Source organism: Emys orbicularis, chromosome 3 (assembly GCF_028017835.1).
Source record: "Emys orbicularis isolate rEmyOrb1 chromosome 3, rEmyOrb1.hap1, whole genome shotgun sequence".
Taxonomy (NCBI): domain Eukaryota; kingdom Metazoa; phylum Chordata; order Testudines; family Emydidae; genus Emys; species Emys orbicularis.
In genome coordinates, this window is record NC_088685.1 from 71,692,991 (window position 1) to 71,709,428 (window position 16,438).

Below are 16,438 nucleotides of genomic sequence, written 5' to 3' on the forward strand. Positions count from 1 at the left end.
TCCCTATAAAATCAGGACATCTGGTCACCCTAGCTGTAAATTCAGAACAGAAACAAGGATGGTCTTTCTCAACGAACAGTTCTTTTCAATCTCTCTCGTCAATCCACTCACCAGTGAGACACTGTTCTGTACAGTATTTCTTACAGAAAAGATACTCCAAAAAATAAGAATCAGATGCATGGGTTTCATACCTCCAAAACCCGGTCTCATGCTGAAATCATGGTCATCTATTCTCAGAAGTTGTTCTGACTTCGTCAGTGGTGATTTGGTGATATCAGGGCTTCGTTTTAGTATTGGGCTATGTGGGAAAGATATACAGCATTATTAGAATTAACCGTGTTTAAGAGACATGCAATTATTTGACTCTAATCCTTCAACTAGAGACCAGTCTTGTTCATCTACCAATTAAACTATATCCCTATGTTCATATCTGATGTTTGATAACATGTCATTTAAAAAGAACTCATGGATTTTACATGGTGAGACAGGGTATTCTGAATGGTTCTCATTCTAATACTGGCTGAATAGCAAAATATTCATTTCAAACTCTTGTTTCTGTATAAAGATTATCTGTGTTTGTAATATATTTTAGATACAAAAATTCAAATATTTGTTTACACTAGATGCTATTAGAAGTGAATAAAAGAATAAGCGTTTTGGGGGAGGAGGGCAGCATTTCTGACGTAGATTTATGATACGACACGAGGATAGGAATTAGGGAAACAATATCTCAAATAAAAGCCTGCTGGCTGCAGCCCAGGAACAAAATGGAGATGGACTGGGAACCCAGCCAGGAGGCAAGCTGACTTGCAGCTTGGAATAAAATGATTAACTCCTGCCCCAGATTTCTAAAGAGAACAGGGAGCGCTAGAGATAGGAATATATGAGGTCATACCAGAAGTGTATACAGTTGCAACATATCTTGTAGTCGATACTTTGCTTTGGGTGTGTGCCAAGTTTACCTCTGAAAACAGAGTAAAGTGTTTCAGTCTAAAGACAGATTTCAAGTGCAGCATCCCTTTTATTTCTCTGATGTAGTTATACTTATGTGGGAGTCAGAGCTGGCTATAGAGTAGGTGGCTCTCTTTTATGGGCTAGGCTGCTTGAGGAGCCCAAGAAAAAGAAGGATTCAGGAAGGTTTTCTGTCTCTGATCAAAAAATATACTGGATGTCAACAGCTTGCACTCAGACACCCCTTTTCACAATTAATTAAAAAGGTAAGTCAGTAATAGACCAACCAAAACAAAAAACCAAAAATCCTTGACTGTGGCATGCTTTCTGAATATAAAAGAAGTATCTTCGAGAGAGAAAAATATTTCTAGTGAATGTGGGGGCTTGCTTTATCATGCTGAATTCTCATAGATCATAAACATGAAGTCCAGAAGGACCATTAATATAATTTACTCTGCCTTCCTGCATAACACAGGCCATAACATTTCACTAGTGATTTCTTCATCAAGCCTTTAACTTCTGGTTGAGCAAGAATATACCTTTTAGAAAGATAACCAGTCCTGATTTAAGGGTTTTATGTGATGGAGGATCCATCACATCCCTAGGTGAGTTGTTCCAATGTTTCCTTACCCTCACAGATAAAAATTTGTGCCTTATTTATAATCTGAATTTGTCTAGATTTAACTTCTTGTTATACCCTTTTCTGCTAGATTAAAAAGCCCTTACTATGTAGGTACTTATAGACGATGACCAAGTTACTTCTCAACCTTCTTTATTAAGCTAACTAGATTGAGCTTCTTTAGCCTCTCACTGTAAGGCAGGCTTTCCAGACCTCAGATCATTCTTGTAGCTCTTTTCTGAACCCTTTCCAGTTCGTCAACATCCTTTTTGAATTGTTCATACCAGAACAGAACATAAAATTCCAGTAATGGTCTCTCTAATGACATATACACGGGTAATACCACCACCTTACTTCTACTCAATATTCTTCTGCTTATACATGGAAGGATTGCATGGACTTGTTCTCTTAGCCCCAAACTCATCTTCAGTTGGTTATTCACCATGATCCCTACATCCTTTTCTGTGTTACTGTCCCCCAGCCTGTATAATCTACATCAGGGGTCGGCAACGTTTGGCACGCGGCTCGCCAGGGTAAGCACCCTAGCGGGCTGGGCCAGTTTATTTTCCTGCTGACGCGGCAGGTTCAGCCGATCGCGGCCCCCACTCACCGCGGTTCACCGTCCCGGGCCAATGGGGGTGGCGGGAAGCGGCGCGGGCAAGGGATGTGCTGGCCGCGGCTTCCCGCCGCCCCCATTGGCCTGGGATGGCGAACCGCGGCCAGTGGGGGCCGCGATCGGCTGAACCTGCCACGTCACCAGGTAAATAAACTGGCCCGGCCCGCTAGGGTGCTTACCCCGGCGAGCCGCGTGCCAAACGTTGCCAACCCCTGATCTACATTATTTGTTCATAGATGTATAGACTTGTATTTAACTATATTAAACACATGTTCAAGTGCATCCAGTTTACCATACAATCCAGAACATTCTGTAGACCTGACCTGTCATTTATAGAACTGGCTCAACAACAGTTTTTCTGTTGGTTGACAATTGAAAAAACAATTGTTTCAGGTTGAATGAAAATATTTTGACCCCAGAACAACATATTTCCATTTTAAGCATTTTTTTAAACAAAATGAAAGGACATTTAGAAACAAAGTTGCTTGGAATAGAAAAAAACCCAATGTTTTGATTTTTTTGGAATTTTTGAAGGGTTTTTTTTTCCTCAACCAAAACAATTTGACAAAAATCAGCACAAATTTGCAAAATGTTTTAGTGCTGCCAAATCTGCATTTTTCCCTGCAAAAAGGTTGTCAAAAAATGTCACTAAGCTCTATTCATCTACCACTACGCCAATTTGTTATCTACAGACTTTCGAGTTATGATTTTATGTTTTGTCTTAGATCAGTGATAAGAGATATTGAATAGCACAGGGCTGAGAACAGATTCCAGCAGGACTGGGAACACGCCCATGCGATATTAATTCCCCATTTACAATGAACTTTTGAGATCTAACAATTAACCACTTTTTAAACTATTTAATATGGATTACATTGATTCTTGAATTGTGCTATATTTTAAATCAGAAAGTCACATGGAACTAAGTAAAAATGCCTTCTATAGGTCTATGATGTCAATACAGTTACCTTTGTCAAGCAAAGTTGTAATATCATCAATAAACAATTTGAAGTTGATTTGATGTATATTATATATTATTTCATTTCTGCTTAATCAGGATGTCTTAACTGCGGAAGCCTTCTTCGATGATTGTTGAATTGTAGGCTGTGGGCATCTGGAGAAGTTCTCTTAACTCCCAATTTTCACTCACACTTTTTTGTTTAAATGTTTCCTCCCATCAATTTTCCTTATAATTGTTTCAGCCTTGGGAAATTGTGCCTTTTAGAGTGCCAAGTGGCTTTACATATTACTTGTCAGCACTATATTGCACATAACAAATGTAATTAAGCTGTGATCACTTATCTAGGCAACCACTAAATCGTCAAGCAGAGGATCCACAACTATTTTAGAAAGCTAACGATGGATATGCTTTGTACTTTGAACTATCCCATCTCCTGCTGGGATCTCATGTGTCCTTGTCCTCCTTCACATTTATTTTATATACCTGTTCCCTCATTTTATGCAGATTGTAAGCGCTGTGGGGCGGAGACTGTTTTATTATGTGTATACAGTTCTTAGCACAGAAGCATCTTGATCCCTAACCATAATCTCCAGGGCACTACAATAATAATCTCAAACTGTGTAGGTTTTGACCTGGATGACAGACCTCCAAGAAACATTTAGCCCTGGAACACCTCTACAGTAGAATGTAATGCTTGAAGCTATTCCTGTGTTTTTCATTAGGAAGATGTTGCAAAAACTGACATTATGACTAGTAACTGGCCTGATTTGTATGGTTATGTAGCTGAATGGAAGCCACTAAACTCATTTGCACACATGATCTAATCCAGACTTCAAAGGTGGTCTGCAGACTTGACAGCTAGATCATGGTCTCACATCCTAATGCCTTCACATTTTTTACAATGCATCACTGTCTGCCTGGGGAGGGAAAGACTAGGTCAGAATTCAGGTTGAGTAGGAGCTCATGGGAGCTAATCCCCAATGCCATATCCAACCAGAACATATACTTATAGCAGCTCCTTTGACACAGAAAGGGTGAAAAGTATGATTTCATTTGAAGAAGAAAATGATTAAGAGTTTAAGGCTCATATCCTCAGGTGGCACAGTTTATTGACTCAGGTGCAGCTATGTCAGTTTATACTAGTTGAGGATCTGGGAAAACAAAGGGCTAAGAAGCTGTTTGGACTTGCCCTGCAGTGCTGTTGACTAAAGCTGGTCAAAATGTTTGAGAAAGGTTTTCCCATCAAAAATGCTATTTAGTCAGAAATGAGTCACGCAAAATCAGAGGCCACTTCGGAAGATTTTGGCCAATAAGTGTGGAGCTGGTCAAAAATATATAAATCTATTTCCATGAACATGTTCAAATAAAAACTATTTTATTTATTTGAAATTTTAATGTTTTATTTTTTAGTATTTTCAGTAAAAAAGATGAAATGAAGATTGTTGCTTTGACTGTTCAAAATTTGAAAATTTTCATTGTAACTTTTGAAAACTGAAAACATTTTGGGGGTTGATTCAGTTTTTGTTCCTCTTCCCTTCTGAAACAATATTTTCCCCTTTGGGGCAAGGGGAAAATACAATAGAGAGAGAAATGAAGATAACCCCCCCTCCTCCAAACCCCAAAATCAAACCCCAACGTTTTTTGGTTTTTGAAACAGAAACAAAAACATTTTCTAGCTGAAACATCAAAACAAAAACAGAAAGAATGTTTTCAATTTTTTCATCAAAATATCAACCCTTCAAACAAAGCAATAGTTTGTGAGAATTTTAGGTTCATTCAAAATGACTTTCCATTGAAAAAATGTTGAAAAACATTTTGACTAATCCAATGTGATTTGCCGCTTTCTTCTTCCCTTTTGGAGCACTGGAAGAGGAAAATGGTCCCCAAAATCTACAGCAGACACTCCTCAGGGTAAGCAAGGTAGAAACCCTACCTTGTTCTGATTTGATGGAGGAACAGCCTCCTCTATCTATGCTGCAATGAACTGATTCAGAATAAGGCACTGAGACTCAGTTTTCCCTCCTCACTTTCTGATGTACTGGCCTCCACTGAGCAGCCCTGAGTTTTGTGGATATCTAAGGCCTGGTCTACACTAAGGGTTTAATTCGAATTTAGCAGCGTTAAATCGAATTAACCCTGCACCCGTCCACACAACGAAGCCATTTATTTCAAAATAAAGGGCTCTTAAAATCGATTTCTGTACTCCTCCCTGACGAGCAGAGTAGCGCCGAAATCGATATTGCCATTTCGAATTAGGGTTAGTGTGGCCGCAATTCGATGGCATTGACCTCCGGGAGCTATCCCACAGTGCACCATTGTGACCGCTCTGGACAGCAATCTGAACTCGGATGCACTGGCCAGGTAGACAGGAAAAGCCCTGCGAACATTTGAATTTTATTTCCTGTTTGCCCAGCAGAGGAGAGCACAGGTGACCACAGAGAGCTCATCAGCACAGGTAACCATGCAGGCCGATAATCGAAAAAGAGCATCAGCCTGGACCGTACTGGAGGTACTGGATCTGATCGCTATATGGGGAGAGGATTCAGTGCTAGCAGAACTTCGTTCAAAAAGACGAAATGCCAAAACTTTTGAAAAAATCTCCAAGGGCATGATGGAGAGAGGCCATGATAGGGACTCAGATCAGTGTCGCGTGAAAGTCAAGGAGCTCAGACAAGCCTATCAGAAAACAAAGGAGGCAAACGGTCACTCCGGGTCAGAGCCACAGACATGCCGCTTTTACGCTGAGCTGCATGCAATTCTAGGGGGGGCCGCCCCCACTACCCCACCTCTGACCGTGGATTCCGAGGCGGGGGTAATGTCATCAGCCACACCGGAGGATTCTGCGGACGGGGAAGAGGAGGAGGAGGACGACGAGCTTGCAGAGAGTACCCAGCACTCCGTTCTCCCCAACAGCCAGGAACTTTTTCTCAGCCTGACTGAAGTACCCTCCCAAGCCTCCCAAGCCAGTATCCAAGACCATGACCCCATGGAAGGGACCTCAGGTGAGTTTACCTTTTAAAATATAAAACTTGTTTTAAAAGCAAGCGTTTTTTAATGATTACTTTGCCCTGCGGACTTGGGATGCATTCGCGGCCAGTACAGCTACTGGAAAAGTCTGTTAATGTGTCTGGGGATGGAGCGGAAATCCTCCAGGGACATCTCCATGAAGCTCTCCTGGAGGTACTCCAAAAGCCTTTCCACAAGGTTTCTGGGCAGTGCAGCCTTATTCCGTCCTCCATGGTAGGACACTTGACCATGCCATGCTAGTAGCAAGTAATCTGGTATCATTGCATGACAAAGCCTGGCAGCGTATGGTCCTGGTGTTTGCTGGCATTCAAGCAACATCCATTCTTTATCTCGCTGTGTAATCCTCAGGAGAGTGATATCGCTCATGGTAACCTGGTTGAAATACGGGAATTTAATTAAGGGGACAGAGGTGGCCGTTCCTACTGGACTGTTTGCCTGTGGCTGAAAAGAAATCCTTCCCTGCAGTTAGTCAAGTGCAGGGGGGGGAGGAATTGGCCCTGAGCTTTTCGCGTTTGGCTAGCAGGGATCTTCCCTGAAACCAGCCACGCGGTGGGGGGAGGGGTAAAGCGATCATCCCAGAGAATTCATGGCGGGGGGGGGGTTAGTTTGGTTCCTGCAGGGATCTTCCCTGATACCAGCCACGCGGTGGGGGGAGGGATAAAGCGATCATCCCAGAGAATTGGATGGGGTGGGGGTTAGTTTGTTTTCTGCTGCTGAAGGTTAACAGGAAAACCACAGCACTCAACCGGCTTTGCTTGGTATGTGGGAAAGGAGGGCGCAGAAGCCGAAAGACAATGGCTTACCATGGCCGCATGCAAGCCGAATTCTGTTGCCCGGACCTGCGTCTGTGACCTCTAGCAGCAAAGCAACAGGCACTCAATATTAAGAGGCAAAATGCGACCTTGCACAGAAATCACATGTGCTATGTAATGTGAATAGTGTTGTTCACCGTGAAAGAGTATAAGCATTGTTCTGTAAAATGTATCTTTTAAAAAAATCTCTCCTTTTTCCCTCCCTCCAGCAGCTGCAAATTTTTCAAGCCTCCCTCCTCCGTCCCGAAGGCTATCTCAGATAAGGCATCGGAAAAAGAGGACGCGAGACGAGATGTTCGCGGAAATCATGGAATTCCACCCGCAATGAAAGAGCTCATCTGAATGAGTGGAAGGACACGGTTTCAAAGTACAGGAAAGATGCCAGTGAACGTGAGGACAGGAGGGACCAACGTAAGGACATGAGGGACCAACGTGAGGAGAGGAGAGACGCTCGAGATGAGAGGTGGTGGCAGGAAGATCAGAGGTGGCGGCAGGAAGATCAGAGGAGGCAGGATGCAACGCTGGGGCTGCTGCGTGAGCAAACAGACATGCTCCGGCGTCTGGTGGAGCTTCAGGAACGGCAGCAGGATCACAGACTGGCGCTACAGCCCCTGTATAACCCCCCTCCCCCCTCACCATGTTCCATAGCCTCCTCACCCAAAAGTGTAAGAACGGGGGGGGGGGGGGGGAGGCTCCGTGCACCCTCCCACTCCACCCCAGTGGACAGCCCAACCAAAAGGCTGTCATTATATTGAATTTTTTCAGTGGCCTTTTACTTCCCTCCTATCCTCTTCCCAAACCTCACCCAGATTACCTTGTCGGTTCTCTCCCTATGTTTATAATCAATTAATAAAGAATAAATGATTTTTAAATGATAGTGACTTTATTTCCTTTGAAAGCAAGCTGGGGGAAGGGGGAGGGTGGGTTCCTTACAGAGAATGAGTCAATAAAGGGGGCGGGTTTTCATGAAGGAGAAACAAACAGAACTTTCACACGGTAGCCTGGCCAGTCATGAAACTGGTTTTCAAAGCTTCTCTGATGCACAGCGCTTCCTGGTGTGCTTGTCTAATCGCCCTGGTGTCTGGCTGCGCGTAATCAGCAGCCAAACGATTTGCCTCAGCCTCCCACCCCGCCATAAAGGTCTCCCCCTTACTCTCACAGAGATTGTGGAGCACACAGCAAGCAGCAATAACAATGGGGATATTGGTTTGGCTGAGGTATGAGCGAGTCAGTAACGTGCGCCAGCAATCTTTTAAATGTCCAAATGCACATTCTACCACCATTCTGCACTTGCTCAGCCTGTAGTTGAACAGCTCCTGACTCCTGTCCAGGCTGCCTGTGTATGGCTTCATGAGCCATGGCATTAAGGGGTAGGCTGGGTCCCCAAGGATAACTATAGGCATTTCAACATCCCCAACGGTTATTTTCTGGCCCGGGAAGTAAGTCCCTTGCTGCAGCCATTTAAACAGAGTAGTGTTCCTGAAGACGCGAGCGTCATGAACCCTTCCCGGCCAGCCCACGTTGATGTTGGTGAAACGTCCCCTCTGATCCACCAGTGCTTGCAGCACCATTGAAAAGTAACCCTTGAGGTTTATGTACTGGGTACCCTGGTGCTCCAGTGCCAAGATAGGGATATGGGTTCCATCTATCGCCCCACCTCAGTTAGGGAATCCCATTGCAGCAAAGCCATCCACTATGACCTGCACATTTCCCAGAGTCACTACCTTTCGTAGCAGCAGCTCAATGATTGCTTTGGCTGCTTGCATGACAGCAGCCCCCACAGTAGATTTGCCCACTCCAAATTGATTCCCGACTGACCGGTAGCTGTCTGGCGTTGCAAGCTTCCACAGGGTTATCGCCACTCGCTTCTCAACTGTGAGGGCTGCTCTCATCCTGGTATTCTGGCGCTTCAGGGCAGGGGAAAGCAAGTCACAAAGTACCATGAAAGTGCCCTTACGCATGTGAAAGTTTCTCAGCCACTGGGAATCGTCGCACACCTGCAACACTATGCGGTCCCACCAGTCTGTGCTTGTTTCCCGGGCCCAGAATCGGCGTTCCTCGGATAGAACCTGCCCCATCAACAACATGATCTTCAAAGCGCCGGGACCTGCGGTTTGAGAGAATTCTGTGTCCATGTCCATGTCCCCATCACTCTCGTCGCCACGCTGCCGTCGCCGCCTCCTCCTTTCCTCGTTTTTCTGGTCCTGGTTCAGCATAAACTGCACGATAATGCGCGAGGTGTTTACAATGTTCATGACTGCTGTCTTGAGCTGAGCGGGCTCCATGCTTGCCATGGTATGGCGTCTGCTGTGTTCACCCAGGAAAAAAGGCGTGAAACGGTTGTCTGCCATTGCTTTCATGGAGGGAGGGGTGAGGCTGTACCCAGAACCACCTGCGACAATGTTTTTTGCCCCATCAGGCACTAGGATCTCAACCCAGAATTCCAATGGGCGGGGGAGACTGCGGGAACTATGGGATAGCTATGGGATAACTACCCACAGTGCAACGCTCCGGAAATTGACACTAGCCCCGGTACATGGACGCACACCGCCGAATTAATGTGCTTAGTGTGGCCGCATACATTCGACTTTAAACAATCTGTTTCCAAAATTTGAATTCTTTACATTCGGATTAATCCCGTAGTGTAGACATACCCTAAATCTGGCTCTGCTTAATACCCATGCTAAGGAGATTGCCTTAACGATCAGAAGGACAGAACTGAAGAGAGGGAAATGAGTGACATTTCCTGATGCCAAGTTTGCCAACTGCTGCATTAGTGGCTAGGACTGACATTGCACAATACTTCTGTTACAGAGACTGCTGCTGTGGGCTCTGTATAGGTTAGGCTGAGGTGGAAGATTATAACGGACACACAGACACTGTATTTTCCAGCCACATATATTCTGTGCACATATATTGCAGCACCCGAGAGCGCAGTTGTAGACCCCAGAGGAGAATGCTAGTATGTGTGGGGGGGGGTGCACGTACTGGATTTCTAAAAGATGCCTTGGAAGCCAATTTGTTTCCCGAACTCACGGTCCCCCTCTGGGATTCATGTGGTTCTGTTCAAGGTACAGCTTCTCCCCTGTTCTCTTGACAATGCTCCCTTTTCCTGATTAGCTAGGGCTACACCACAGCCATTATAAAAAAGCTAGTGCCACCTACTGAATCTGTACATGTCACTGATCTCAGTCATATATTTGTAATGGTCCTGATCAAGGAGAGAAGCTTTCCATAAGGGACAGAAAAGTCAGCACGAGGCAGAACTCAAAGGGCGTTCTGGCATCTGAACTGCTACAGACTCCCCTGAGGCTCGAGGAGTGGGATTCCTAGCTAGACATAAGGGATGGTTGGACATCTTTTATATTCATTGACTTTAAGGCCAGAAAGGACTTTATGATCATCCATCTCCTGCATAACACAGGCCATAGATTTTACTGACTAATTTCTGCATAAAGCCCAATAACAGGTGCTCCAATTCAACTACATATTTTAGAAATACATCACTATTGATTTAAAGATGTTCAGTGGGGGAGAATCCACTGCAGGCCTAGCTAAGTTGTTCCAATGGCTCACTACCCTCACTGTTCCAAATGGAAATACTAGGTAGTTTTTAATTTGTCTAGCTTCAGCTTCCTGCCATAGGACCTTTTTTATGCCTTTGTCTGCTGGACTAAAGATCCTTCTACTATCAGAAGTCGTCTTCTGTAGATACTATTCTGTTACTAGAAGGGATGGGGACCCCCAGCTGCTAGGGTGAGTAAGGGTGTGGAATTTCCCCAGTATCTCAGTTAAGGGCGAGATGGACAGATGTGTTTGTAACACACTGATGGTGATTGTTATGCATCTTTCTGTACCTGGGCCACAGAGGATGTGAGCCTGTTACATCCTCCCAATACAGAAGCTGGCTCTTTAGCTTGAGCTGTAGAGATTAATGCATTCAGCTCTGGAGGTCCTTAGTCAATCCCTAGTGTGCTTGCCAAGATGGCACATGACACATAAGCAGCCACATGCCCAGGATTGAACAGGAGACCTCTTGAGGAAAAAGCACAGGTCTCTCCAGCTTAAGCTAGAGAGCCAGGCTCTGTAATGGGAGGATGTAATAGGCTCACATCCTCTGTGGATCAGGTACAGAAAGATGCATTCCAGTCCCTGGAAAAATCATGAAGCAGGTCCTCAAGGAAACCATTTTGAAGCACTTGGAGGAGAGGAAGGTGATCGGGAACAGTCAACATGGATTCACCAAGGGCAAGTCATGCCTGACTAACCTGATTGCCTTCTATGATGAGATAACTGGCTCTGTGGATATGGGGAAAGCAGTGGACATGATATATCTTGATTTTAGCAAAGCTTTTGATACGGTCTCCCACAGTATTCTTGTCAGCAAGTTAAAAAAGTATGGACTGGATGAATGGACTATAAGGTGGATAGAAAGCTGGCTAGCTCATCGGGCTCAGTGGGTAGTGATCAACGGCTTGAATTCTAGTTGGCAGCCGGTACCAAGCAGAGTACCCCAGGGATCAGTCCTGGGGCCGGTTTTGTTCAGCATCTTTATTAATGATCTGGATGATGGGATGGATTGCACCCTCAGCAAGTTCGCAGATGACACTAAGCTGTGGGGAGAGATAGATACACTGGAGGGTAGGGATAGGGTCCAGAGTGACCTAGACAAATTGGAGGATTGGGCCAAAAGAAATCTGATGAGGTTCAACAAGGACAAGTGCAGAGTCCTGCACTTAGGATGAAAGAATCCCATGCACCGCTACAGGATGGGGACCGACTGGCTAAGCGGCAGTTCTGCAGAAAAGGACATGGGGATTACAGTGGATGAGAAGCTGGATATGAGTCAGCAGTGTGCCTTGTTGCCAAGAAGGCTAACGGAATATTGGGCTGCATTAGTAGTAGCATTGCCAGCAGATCGAGGGAAGTGATTATTCGGCACTGGTGAGACAACATCTGGAGTACTGCGTCCAGTTTTGGGCCCCCCACTACAGAAAAGTTGTGAACAAATTGGAGAAAGTCTAGCGGAGGGTAACAAAAATGATCAGGGGGCTGGGGCACATGACTTACGAGGAGAGGCTGAGGAAACTGGGCTTGTTTAGTCTGCAGAAGAGAAGAGTGAGGGGGTGATTTGATAGCTGCCTTCAACTACCTGAAGGGGGATTCCAAAGAGGATGAAGTTCAGCTGTTCTCAGTGGTGGCAGATGACAGAACAAGGAGCAATGATCTCAAGTTGCAGTGGGGGAGGTCTAGGTTGGATATTAGGAAACACTATTTCACTAGGAGGGTGGTGAAGCACTGGAATGGGTTACCTAGGGAGGTGGTGGAATCTCCATCCTTAGAGGTGTTTAAGGCCCGACTTGACAAAGCCCTGGCTGGGATGATTTAGTTGATGTTGGTCCTGCTTTGAGCAGGGGGTTGGATTAGACAACCTCCTGAGGTCTCTTCCAACCCTAATCTTCTATGATTCTGTAGATCAGGGGTCGGCAACCTACGGCACGCATGCCAAACACGGCACGTGAGCCGATTCTGAATGGCACGCAGCTCCCTGCCATGGTCCCAGCCCCCAGCCCCACTCAGCCCCACCGCCCACCGCTCTCCCCTGCGGGGGCAGGAGGCAGAAGCTTGGTTCTGCGGCAGCCAAGCTTCCCCCCTCCCCCGCTTCTTCCCCCAGCGTGGTGCTTTCCTGCCCCTCCCCCTCTCCTTCCCTGCGCCAATCAGCTGATGGCCCTAGCGAGGGGGAGGGGGAAGAGCGGCAGCGTGCACACAGCTCTGTAGAGGACGCAGAGAGAGGTAGGGACGGAGCCTGGGGGAAGGGGGTGGAACAGGGCATATCCCTTCCAGCCCCCTGCCGTGAGCTGCTCAGGGCAGGGGGCTGGGAGCACCCCCACGAGCCGAGCACCCCAGCCTTCTGCCCTGCACCCCCCACCCCTCTGCCCTGAACCCCCCCCACCCCAACACACACCCAGCCTTCTGCCCTGAACCCCCACAGCCCCATCCCTCTGCCCTGAACCCCACACACACACTCAGCCTTCTGCCCTGCACCCCCCACACCCCCCAGCCCTCTGCCCTGAAACCCCCACACCCACCCAGCCTTCTGCCCTGCACCCCCCACAGCCCCCAGCCCTCTGCCCTGATCTCTGAACCCCCGCCACACACACCCCAGCCTTCTGCCCTGAACCCCCTCCCCCAGCCCTCTGCCCTGACCCCTAAAACACCCCTCCCCCAGGTCTGGGGTCCCGGCCGCAGACCCTGATCAGCCCTCTGCCGGCCTAGGTGAACAGAACCCCAGGCTGGCAGCGAGCTGAGCAGGCTGGTGGCGTAAGATCAGCATTTTAATTTAATTTTAAATGACGCTTCTTAAACATTTTGAAAACCTTGTTTACTTTACATACAATAGTTTAGTTATATAATATAGACTTATAGAAAGAGACCTTCTAAAAACATTAAAATGTGTTACCGGCACGCGAAACCTTAAATTAGAGTGAATAAATGAAGACTCGGCACACCACTTCTGAAAGGTTGCCGACCCCTGCTGTAGATGAAGGCTGTAAAAGACTCCTCTTCAGTGGATTAGGCACAAAGGAGGATACCACCACCTCCTGACCAGTGGGTTACCTGCCCTAGAAGCAGAGAGAACAGACTAACACCTCACCACTCTGAGCATCAAACCAGAACTTACCATTGGAGTTCCCATGTTCATTTGCTAACTGGGATTTTTTTTCTTAAATCTGACCCTTTCAGATTGGGAGGAAGGCATTGTGATTTTGCTGCTGACAACCAATAATATAAAGAGCTAGCAAGATGTAATGGCTACCGGGACAATACGTTTTTAGTAGCATACCTGCCTTGCTTGTGTGTTTCTTCATGTGTTTCCCGTCTCTGTCTTTGCGGTTGACTGTAAGAAAAGGACAGAGACAAGGAAGAATTTAAACATTCAGAATATCACAAAAAGCTTGTCACATTATAAATCTAACCTTTGAGTAATACCAGGAAAAAAGGTGGCGTTGGAGGCGGTAGTGGCAAGGGGTAGGTGGGAACTACAGCACCTATGTGTCCTTGCTTTGCCCACCTTTACAAAGTATGTAAATGTTTCCACCTGCATTTTTTTTAATCCATCCTTCTGGTCTCCTCTTGAGTGCCAACATAGCCATAGGAGATGAGGACCTGCAGAGTACTCCTAAACTACTGTCAGTATTGCTTCTAGGTTGCTTGACAGAGGATTGAGACAGGATAGATCACATTCTTTACACAGGGTCCAAGACTGTCCTTTGTAATAATTTACTTGGTTTCATTGGCTCTGCGAGAAGAAATCTATAATAATTTCTGGACCTATGTTTACTATAGGGCAGTCTGGTCCTTTCTGCTTTAATTAGAAGCATGGTCAGCCTTTGGCTATAGGGAGGTTATTGACCCTGGCCAGTGATTGTCTATGAATAATGCAGTACTCAGAAGTTATATGATTTCAGGGTAACTTATTTAAAACCCTGAATTTTTCTTGGGAGAGGATGGTAGAGTTAGTCTTAATTTGGTGTAATGGGTCTTTGTCCTCTACCCAGCTTTCTCTCTTCTGCACCTTTGGGTGCCACTGTACTGGCCTGGATTTTGTCATCCTGTACAGGAGGACACCTAACGGAAGAGAAATAAGAGATTTCTGTGCCAAAGCATTCAGTACTAGGTATTCAAAAGAGGGTAGCAGGACATACAGCAGTCATTCAGTTTTATTCAGACAAAAAATTAGTCTTGGAAGAATGCAGGCAGCCTAAAGTGAATTATAAAAATACTGCAACCTACTAGGGTAAACTTGTTCAGCCACTCCTGACAAATGAGAATTGCATTTCATTTGCACCTAGTTCAGAAACTCTGCAAAGCTACCTGGCAGCCAGTTTAGTTACACATCCTCTCAGCTCATAGTGGCATGCTCCTTACAAGGACGACATTTTTTATATCTAAAATGTCCCATTTTTGTTGTGCTATGCTACGTTTGCTCAGTGTCTTGAGATACTCTGTAAGGTACATAGATGAAACAGCAGGTATGTATGACAATGATATTTGTGTTTAGAAGAAACCCCAATCCCTATAAACCCCAACCTGCTTTCTGGTTGTTATTTAAGGGTCTGATCTTGTAAATACACATGAAACATTCCCACTGATGTCAGTGGAACTCAGATTACTCAAGTATACCTCATTTTGAGGGCCACCACCCGTTTTAGTCCCCAAATTCCACATAATTTCCTGCTCACTGTTATTGTTGAAAATTATTTACATTAGAAATAAAGAACCACGGTTACAGAAAGATAGTTACACCAAAGGAATTAATCCCATAGTATGTTACATTACCTGCATGAATATGCTTTTCGTATTCCTCATTTTGGGTCTCTGTCCCACATTATGTACCACGTTTAGCAGGCTCAGATGCAGACATCCTGTCTGAGTAAAAGTTTTCAGGACTTGGCCCAAGATTAATACATATCACATTAGTGGATGATAATGGAAATCCCCTCCTACTCCCAAAGCCTGACATTTTTTTAAAAAAATCATCTTTTCTTGCTGCTCTGTTTCCTTGAATCTCTGCATTGGTTCCTGCTGTTCTTCCATAGCAAGCACAAGCTCTTCTCCCTTTCACCAACCCTGTCTACATTTATGCCTCTCTCTCCTCTTCCACCCTCCCTTTGCTCCCCATGTCTTCACAAGCTGGCAGTCCCAAATCCAAAGCTTTTGTCTCCTTACCTACTCATTTTTGATTAGGAGAGGCTCACTGAATTCCCGGCAGCCATACCAGGTTACAACACTACTTTTTTCTATTTCCAAGCTTCTGAAGAATTTCCTCACTTCCCTTTAGAGGCCTGATAGTTTCTGGGCCAAATTCATAAGTGAGATATCAAGTGGTGTAAGTTACATGTTGGTAAATGTGTTAGGGGAGTCTGAGCCTAAGGGAGACTTAGGCTGTAATTTACATGTTGAGGTGCCAGAAGTCACAAAAAGGAGGAAACTAAAGACTCAGATGGCCTAATGTAACCTTTGCATTAGGTGATTTGCCTGAAACACTCTTGTCTTACAGACCACAGTGTGTAAGTTACTTTGTTAGACTCCATTACACTCAGTGGGCCAACATAAGAATTGATGTGTAAAGTGGTGTAAATTACACCTTGTTAGGCTGGTGTGAGTCAACAGGATTTCCAGCTCGGCATGTTCAGTACACACTGATGGGGTTGGGTAACAGGATGGTAGCCCATGAGCTAGTGAGCCTGGGGCTAAGCTAGCCTTGATTACAAGATGAGCCTCACCTGAGGGGAATCAGGTGCTCTTAAATTAAAGATAGCAGGCAGCTGCAGGCATGTGTCTAGTTGAGAGACAGTATGGAAGTATGGCTAGAGGGTTAAGCTCCAACCAGATGGCTGGGGACTAGCTGCTTCGTGTGGAGCAGAGTGACAGAGAAAGAGCTCTGGGTG

General features: G+C 45.6%; 1 protein-coding gene across 2 annotated transcripts in view; it reads right to left on the reverse strand.

Annotated features, from left to right (window-relative positions):
- Positions 1 to 16,438, reverse strand: part of LOC135875929 (gamma-aminobutyric acid receptor subunit rho-1) — an 83,906-nt gene that overhangs the window by 41,329 nt on the left and 26,139 nt on the right. Inside the window, exons 2-3 of one of the 2 annotated variants that reach the window (XM_065401012.1) lie at positions 13,831 to 13,884; positions 192 to 298 (exon numbers count right to left, since the gene is read on the reverse strand). In XM_065401012.1, the coding sequence (XP_065257084.1) occupies positions 192 to 298; positions 13,831 to 13,884 (161 nt within the window). The remainder of the gene's footprint in view (positions 1 to 191; positions 299 to 13,830; positions 13,885 to 16,438) is intronic. The other variant, XM_065401013.1, reaches the window with a different exon arrangement.